Below are 9,232 nucleotides of genomic sequence, written 5' to 3' on the forward strand. Positions count from 1 at the left end.
GGAACAGATAGGAAACCCAGTTCTAAGGTTATAGGAATTACATTACCAGACCTTTTTTGTTGGTGTGGGCCCAAATATATCTGTGACTCTACGCGTACATTTATGTCTCTTGCTTCTGAACCATCCCCTACTCTCATGTTCAGGTGAGGTGCACAGAAAGGGGATGTGTATAATGCTGCTCCTTTCCTGGATGAATTGCTGATTTGCACGTGCTGCAAGTGTTCATGCAGAATTTGCAGCCTCAGATTAGCTGTGTCTGAAACGGTGGATTGCATATATTGAAGAGCAAGCTTGTTTTGTTCTGTGTTTGTGGCAAGATGGGGAAAAACCTTGCCTTTCTTGCCTCCCTCTAATGCCCTCTGAAATACAAGCTGTTTTGGGGAGTGTTGTACTCTTGCATTCAGTACATGCATATTTGATGTTCTTATGCAATATCTTTTACTTAGTATGCACCAACTTAAAAATCAGGAAGAGACAGAACATTGTCCTACTTTCCCGGGTTTAGCTAAAGAGGTTTTTCAAGTGGATTTTATTGTGTTGCAACAACTTAACCTTATTTGATTCTTTCTTTCCTTCTTCCATTTGAACATACAGGAATGGAAGGTAAACTTGGCTGAACAAAGGACCACCCTAAGGGTTTGCCAGGATTCTTGAGACTTGGATTGAAATCTCTAATAGACAGTTGCAGCTTGAGCTGGTCCAAGTTTCCCGTGTTCCCTCTTGATCTGGACAGTTTACCTGTTGGATCAGGAAAATACTTCATTTGAAACCTGTGTACTTATAAAAAAATTTACCTCTGTGTAAGGGGAGTTGTTGCTGGACCAGGCTGTACCTATCTTCCTATGAGGAACAGAAGGATGGTTGCAAATGAAGGTCTGAAGCCCAAATTAGGAGGGGAAGCAGAAGATCAAAGAGTTTTGATGTATTTACCTATGAACTTGTAGAGATTTAACAAAAGTCTTTTCCTTCAGCTACTTTTGTAACGGAGTAAGTTTTTATGATCAGTGTGATGTGTAGTTGATGATAATGTTTACCTTTAGTTATTATACTTGTGGAAAGGGGTGCATCAGTAAAGCAAGCTAGAGGGTAAAAACCTCATTTCTAGGTTCAGGTCTATTTCAGCCAGCTCTATAATCCCTGCAGTTTTGATCTCAGAGTCTAACAGTGAACCAGCTATCAGATTCATGTGCTAGTCTGGGACTGTGTAGTTAGAAAAAGGATTGGAGTCACAGAGCAGGCAAAGTTGCTGGTATCCTGGCTTGCAAATGAAACCAAAAACTGTCTAGAGGCTTCTGATCTTCTCCTTCATGTCTAGGGACATTCTCTCCCAGTTGGGTTTTATGTGCGCTGCTGGAAAAGTACAGAGAACTTTTGTCCATGCTCTAGATCTTCTGATTTATTTTTTTTCTTTCAGTGGAAGACTGCCAATGCTTTAGCCATCAGGAACATTAAGTTCTTTGTAAAAAAACCCTTGTACCTGTAATGTTCATCACTAACTTGTTTATGTCTCTTGATAAACAGAGAAGCACCAGTTCCCAAGATGCTGGCACCCTGCCTTCTGAGAAGAGCTGTCCTTACAGTTCCTTTAGTTTTTGTGGTTGCACTGCTTCTTGCAGAGCCTGTTAGATCTGATCAAGAAGCGGGAACAGCCATACCAGCTGAAAGTACGTACCACCCTACAGTCCCCTCATACAGCTTGTACTGTACTTTTAATGTTGCAGGACTTCACATCACTGAAGCTTGTCCAAATAATTCAAACTATTTTGGACATGTCTTGCTTATGTTGTTTTAAAACCACAACTTGGTAGCATACCAGTGCTGTTTTTCTCCTGCATCCAAGGCTCTCCACTCTCTTACCCTTGTCTCCTGCCTGTTGCTGTCTTACTTGTACCTGAAATCTGCAACTGTTTTGCACCTTTTCTTCTGTACAGCCCTTTCATTCTGTTAGCCCCTTCTATGCCAGGAATCACCCTGTTTGCTTTTCAGAGACATTACTGAGACTTGCTTTTTTCAACTGACATTGACTGTTCATTACATCTTTCATTCTTGATAATGTCTACTGTATTAGAGTCAGTAGTTTTTATTAAAAATTTCACAGTGAAGATGCCAAGAAAGCACACTTTGTCAACCCCTAGTCTTGCAGCCTTCAACCACCTAATTCTCCTTTGCTGATCTGTGTTGAGTTTATTTCATGTCATAAACATAATGACAGGACCTTGCAGCAAGTTGTTGATGTGGAATGTGCTGTCCTCTCCTTTTGTCTGGTGCAAATATAATAACACTAAGGTTGGGTGGTAGTACAACAATGAGAGAGGAGATCTTTAATACTGCTCAATGTTTATTTTTTATATCTTTTTTTTTCTTAGCCAGTTAAAGAGTTTGGCAGACTCCTCTCCAGCAGGCAGGATTCCTGTCTGCTGGTTAGCACACAGATCATGAGCTGGAAGATCATACTCCAGCTTATCAGAGGCATGTAGTAATCAGTGAAATATCAAGTGTTTGCAAAATAGGCTGACAGACACTGCAGGATTTTCCAACATCACTCTAGGTTTCATCCTTTCTTCCTTACCAGACCTCAAAGAGCAAACTAAACCTGTGCTCAGAATTTCTCACTTGCGCAATATTTCCTATGAAGTTGTCAGAGAGGCACAGGCACTGAGAAGCAAATAAGAGCATATGTAGAGCCTGATGATTCAAAGACATTTCATCATGTCTATATTTGTTCTGTCTCAGTACTGCTATCTGTTAGGGCACAGCTTTGTGTTAAATGACGATCAAGGCAAAGCAAGCCTTGTGACCTTCAGTCTGGATATCTAGATGGGGGAATACTATCTTAAATGCTGCAATTAGTCCAGAATACGGCAGTTCTGCTTATCAGCAATGCCCACTAATGACAGGACATTGTGTTTATCTGCTGCTTGCTTCACTAGCTTTGGACAAAGCTGTATCATGATCAAAGTTAGTGGCTAAGTGATCTGTCTTTGTGATATTGTAGTAAATTTTATTCCATTAGCTTTCTATTTAGAGCTCAAGTTTGTGAGATAAGGAGACAAGATTTTCCAGGGTACAGGTTCATGATTTCAGAGGTAATTTCTGAAAAATCTGAAAAATCTGAAGATGAGGTTGAAAATGTGCTCCGGTTGGTGGAGCAAAATGAAAGACTCCAGTTATGGGTTTAGTGTTTCCACACTATGAACTCTGACAAGAGAAGGGTGAGGGGAACAGCAATAAAAGAGCAAGAAAATTTTTAATGCAGATTTGTTGAAGTAATTATTTTGTCATTGAGAGACTGGGTGGACCATCATGATGGACTGCTTAAAATAGCCTGCCTTGTTCAAGAGTACGTACATCAGTACTTACTCTGTGGACTCTTTTCTGTAGCTCTTCCTCATACTCAAAATCCCTGTTCATTCCTTCTACTTAACACTTCATGCCATATAGTCACGATTCTCTACTAAATGCTCTACTAAATGCTCTCCTAGGTCGTCCCTGTGTTGACTGCCATGCATTTGAGTTCATGCAGAGGGCTCTGCAGGATTTAAAGAAGACAGCATATAATCTAGACACACGGGTGAGGAAACATTGTTTCTTTTTTTTTTTTTTTTTTTTTAACACGGAAGAAAATGCTGGGGATAAAAGTAGATAAGATGGATGGATTTTGCACAAGACACTGCCAACTGTACTGTCCTATCTTCTAAGTCAAGGCTGGGTAATTACATTCCACCCCTCTATGCAATAATCTGTGGAATTCTTCTGCCTTGGGGTATCAGGGACACTAGGAAGTTTAGGAAAGAGTAAAGTGACAGTCCTCAGCCCTCTATCCTTCTCTTGCCCAGTTACAGCCATTAGCATTGCTATTCTCATTCCAAACGCTGAGCGCACCTTTGTTTTTATGTTAGGGGGAGTAAGGTGACAGCATCATTTATATTTATTACCCAAAAGGAGAGAGCCAGCTCAAACAAAAAGCCTACTAAAATAAAATACTCCCCTGCACATGCTTTTACCCCTGGGGAGAGGCTAAGGGAGGAAACATCATCTCATTGATACTTTTTACATTGCTCTGATTCCATAATGATGAAGAATGCCACAAAGTAGAACAGCATAGGGAACGAAACTTTTTGGCTTGTAGTCAGTGTGAAGAATTTGCCAAGGTTGGTATCTTCCTTCTGTGAGGATCGTTGAATCTGTCTCTTGCTACTGCAACCTGCAATCTGTGACTAGCTGTATCCCAGCTGCTGTCAGATAGTGGTGCCTCAGGAGAGTAGCTTTTTCCCCACCTCCTGTGTACCCTTTAGCTGACGTGCTATATCTACACTCTTGCACAGATTTTTCAACAGAAGGCACTCAAACTTTTTTGCTCTTCTAATCTATGCTCAAGGTTGTTCACAGTTGCCTGTGAACTGGCATCTTTGAAGAATGGTTTGAGGTAACTTCAAGCAGGGTCCATGATGTTTAGGTGAAAATGCAGGTGCAGGAATGAAGATGCCTTGAATTGTGACATACTACAAAAACCCAAACAAACATTCCAGCAGAACCAGATTGGTATGTAGCACATTTACAGTTAAACAAAATCTGTTCAATAATTACAGGTCACATGTATTTTGGGCTTTTTCATGAAGAAATCTCATTAATTAATACCTCTGCTGAGCACTGTATACAGCCCAAACAAGATGTTCAGATTGTGCTGTAAAGTGGTTCTAGCCCACCTTTTCCTTCTTTTACAAACCTTTGAACTTTTCACCAGAATTTTTAAATCTTGATTCAAAAATATCTCAACTACTAAAATCTTCTCTGGTTGTCTGGTGATGGCAGTGACCTTTATGACACCTGCAGCTTGCAGACCAAGAGAGAAGCTTTATAAAACACAGATATCCAAAGCAGGAGTAGCAATAAGAGCCTCAAAGATATCAACTATATTTTAATACTTTTTACAGAATAAAAATAAAAGACAACCAAGGAGAGGAAATGAGGACACAAAAAAGGTTTGGTTGAGAGGAATGTCCTATTATTGACTTTTACAGTTATAGATTTGACAGCAAGCCTGAAAATGTGGCTCCATGATATATTCTCACCAAAACAAGCCTATTGCTTCCTTATCACTTTAAAATCTAAATAATTGAATCCATGTTGAGATCCTTCAGTGCCTCTGGACTAGGACAGACCTATTCCAGTCATTAAGCTAGAAATTCTGCCTACATCTTCAAAAGACATGGAAATATTTAATAGTTGAGGACTTCTTGGAACTGCCTTCTACACTGTTTCAATTCTTAGTTTTATTGTTCAACTGTGGCCCAATTTGAAGCAAACTGGGAGTTTTAAGACAATTACTTTCATGCACTTATATATTTTACATTTGACTATTTTAGTCTGTTTTGTTGCTTAGTAGGGCAAATGTTTCTGTCCCCAAAAATACAATTCCCTTTGTTAATATTCCCACTGGAGACACAATTTCCGTGAAAAACTCTTTTGTTTGCAGTCAAGATATTTAGATTATGACTAAGCAGCTCTGAAGTGTGTTGGAGGGGGAGGGATTCACAAAAGCTTATAGAGAAAATTCACATTTAATTCTTCCCGAAAATCTCACCTGCAGTTCTGTACAGGGGAAACCATATAGTTTTATTGCACAACTCAAGAGTTTTCACACTTAATTTAGCCCCGTGTTGATCTGCATAGTGTCTCACAAAGCAAACTGACTCTAGTGTAGGTCACATAATCTTTTATGGGGGCCATAGGCTGTATCTCCTTCCATTTACAAGACTAGACATGTTTGTAACCTACAGTGATGTGTTGATCACTTACTGATTGACAAGCTGGCTGCATTTTACTCATGCAGTAAGAGAAGGGTCACAGACCACCTCTGAGAGGCTGGCTACTACCCATGCATGTACCAGATCTGTTTGCCCTCCTGCATACTGTTTTCCACCCTTTTGTCGCTGCTGGCCCCTTGGAGCAGGCTGCAGGCTGGATTAGTTGTTTTAACAGCAGTAACCAACTCTGGGCAATCTTTCTGGGGGTATCTGTGATTCACTCAGCCAAAGTGCAGTATGTGGCAGGTGTAGCTCTGATCATGAACTGGGGAGAGGGTTCTTGTACTACTGGGAGGGAGCTGCTATCATCAAAACCATTCAGCCAGTTCACAGCCAGCTCCCTACTGCATGTAAAAGCTGCTCAAGACAGAGGCCAGCAGGGAGCAGGCCATAAAACAAATCCTGTAAAACAAATCCAGTCTGTGGGCTACACAGTTCACTGTAAGTCCACACTATAGATACTTATTTTCAAAATTCCAGCCCATTTTTTCAGTTAACCAGTGGACATTGCATTACAACATTAAAGAGCTCAGAAATTGCATTTTTAACTGGAACTTATCAGCTTTTTTGTAGGTTCAGAATCTGTACCCTGCCCTGTTTGTTTTTTTGGTTTGGGTTTGTTCGTTTTTTTTAAATATGCTTTAACCCACCGGCGGATAATAATAAATCTCTGTTCAAATGGTTTTGTGATCATGTTTACAAAGCAGTCAGCAAAGCTGTATATAGCACCGTTCATTCTGTTCTTTATTCCTTTCTAAACTGTCAATGGTTATTTGGAAAGTTCAAAGCACATTAAGTTAGATGTGCCCATGAAAGTGAAAGCACAGGAAAGCACATTAAGTTAGATGTGCCCATGAAAGTGAAAGCACAGGCTTGAAAATGTTATTAAAGATATGTAAGATGGTAAGATTGGGGCTTAGCTCCAAAGCTGCTGGCATGCTGTCAACCTCCCTTATTCAAGCCATTGCAGATGATGTCAAGGAGATGGTGACTGAGTGTCTTTTAGGTGATTAGCAAAGTCTGATCACATCTTTCCAGTTTTGCAGGGTAGCCAAAACAATCAAAAGCAAAACCTGATTTGATACAGGGCTGTGTCTAGTGATTTATCATCTGGGAAAAAAATCTGACCAATAGATAGGTTGTCCTGTACTATGAAGGCAGGTGGTAAGCAGGGTGTTTCAGCCCAGCTCTGGTCTAAGTGCCTTTAGCTGATGTGGGTCAATGGATAACACAGCTTTTAAAACACAGCCTTTAATCACATGGCAGTTCCATCTCATACAGCAATCACAAAACAGCCAGATTAAGGATGGATTTCACTGACATTTAGAGCTGGTAGTCTTCATATTGCCTTTTTTTTGGTGTAGCTGGTCACACCAGTGGGGATTAATTTGGTGAGTGGACTTCCCCAGCTAGTGTGTCTCATGACAGTAAGGAGGAAGTCCAGGAAGCCCATGTAGACTGATTCTGAGATACAGCTTCAGCTCATGATAGACAAACTGAGATGAAGATATGATGTTGATGTCAAACAGCTCTGTGCTCCATCATGCATCTACTGAAGCCACAAGTGCTCCAGACAGCCAGGAAAACCAAAGAGTGTGTGTGCTAGAGAGGAAGGATTCCCAGATTTCCCTTATGCAGTCCTGCTGTCCCTTCCCTGGTCCTCAGCCCCTTCTCACCCTCTCGCTGAGAGGGTGCAGGCCTTTCTGATCATACCCAGCTCCAGCTCTGAGAACTTCCCAATCTGCCCTCATTGCTCCAGAAAATCTCTGTGGGCAGCAATGATCTCCTGGGGGACTTCTGCTTCCACCAGTTTGGGATTCCTTTCATTAAAGAAGCCAGCAATCTCATCACATGTTTGAACTGTGATGTCTATACCAACTCAGCACCTATGTCTATTTTAGGCTCCAACAGCATATTAACAATAGCAACAGTGAGGCAGGAGAAAAAAACAGAAGTAGATTTCATCACTGAGAGGGTGGTCAGTCACTGGAACAGGCTTCCCGGGGAAGTGGTCATGGCACCAAGCCTGTCAGAGTTCAAGGAGTGCCTGGACAATGCTCTTAGTCACATGGTTTAGTTTTAGGTAGTCCTGCGAGGAGCAGGGAGTTGGACTTGATGATCCTTATGGGTGTCTTTCAACTTGAGATATTCTATTAAATTATGCCTTGCTTTCTCTGTATAACTTTCAACAGTGAGTCCAGGCTATAATACTCCAAATTTAATTTTTTTAGTTTGTTGTTAAGTAAAAAGAAAATTTCTGACAGGTTTATGGGGTGTTTTTAAGCCTCTCATGAATTTGAAAGCTTATGCTCCAGTTTGTGCAGTTGAAGTAAGACTGTAAGAAAGATAAATAACTTTAAACAAAAATAACAGCACCACACACACACACTGAATGTACTAATGTGAAAAACATGAGTGTGTACCAGACTGAATTTCTCTGTGTCACAGGAAATATTGCCATGTTGGAATGCCAATTAATCACGCAAAGGCTAATTTATTGCAGAGCAGTAAGCAATAACTCTGATTTTTATCTCAAGCCTCATCTCATACAACCAATTCCAAATCTTGCAACAAAAGTGAAGTGGACTTTTCATTGGGACCTAGTTAGTTTTACAGTGCTGACACTTGTTTTTCAATGTTGCTTTTGTTTCCCCCTCTTATAGACAGAAACTCTGCTTCTTCAGGTGGAAAAGAGAAATCTGTGCGACTGTGTAACTGCAAATCTGCTGAACTGAATCCTGGAGGCCACCTAAGGAGTGTCACCTGTTCAGCGGTTTTTAAAATGCAGCTGTATAAAATACAGCTTTATGGAGTTCATGTTGCAAGCATGTATGCCCCAATGTATGGAGGAAATTGCGGGGGCTGTGTCTTATGTATTTGTCTGTTCTGTTCAGTTTTTTTAAAGATACCCTATTTTCACATCCACTGGGTTGCCAGTAAGGGCTCAATTCAGTAAATCTGTTACTTAGTATTAGAGTGGAGAAAAAATTTACCTGCTTTGATTTTTAAATCAGAGTTGGCCAAGTGTAACCCACAAGATAAATATGGCCAGCAGTGCTCTAGAGACAGTTGCAGCTTTTTTTTGTCTCCAATATGAACATATCTCTGTGGCAACTTACCCAGTTATATTAAGACAGGGAATTGTGGTCTCTGTAGGCTTTGCCTGTGTATTAAAGATGATGGAAGTCCTTTCTGTTTGTTGTCTGCACTGTGACCACATTCAGGCGTGTTGTAGTTCTGTCAGCTATAATGAGGTATATGTCACGAGAAGTTATATGTGTGCTGTACTTGGACCAAAACAGTTTATATCTTAGTGCTGAGTTTTCTGGTATCCTGCGTGAGAGTATTGTCTTCTTTAATTAAAACCTTTAGTTTCTTCCCCTCCTTCCCTGGACACTCCATTCTTAGCCCACTGTACCTCTGAA

General features: G+C 40.6%; 1 protein-coding gene across 2 annotated transcripts in view; it reads left to right on the forward strand.

The window, feature by feature from the left end:
- The window catches only part of LOC141942426 (NELL2-interacting cell ontogeny regulator 1-like), a 37,054-nt gene extending 28,058 nt beyond the window's left edge, over window positions 1–8,996 (forward strand). For both annotated transcript variants that reach the window (XM_074865596.1, XM_074865597.1), the window contains 3 exons: window positions 1,522–1,664; window positions 3,483–3,571; window positions 8,471–8,996. In XM_074865596.1, the coding sequence (XP_074721697.1) occupies window positions 1,522–1,664; window positions 3,483–3,571; window positions 8,471–8,542 (304 nt within the window). In that variant the 3' untranslated portion in view covers window positions 8,543–8,996. The remainder of the gene's footprint in view (window positions 1–1,521; window positions 1,665–3,482; window positions 3,572–8,470) is intronic.
- The last annotated feature ends 236 nt before the right edge of the window (window positions 8,997–9,232 follow it).

This window comes from Strix uralensis, chromosome 4 (assembly GCF_047716275.1).
Source record: "Strix uralensis isolate ZFMK-TIS-50842 chromosome 4, bStrUra1, whole genome shotgun sequence".
NCBI lineage: Eukaryota > Metazoa > Chordata > Aves > Strigiformes > Strigidae > Strix > Strix uralensis.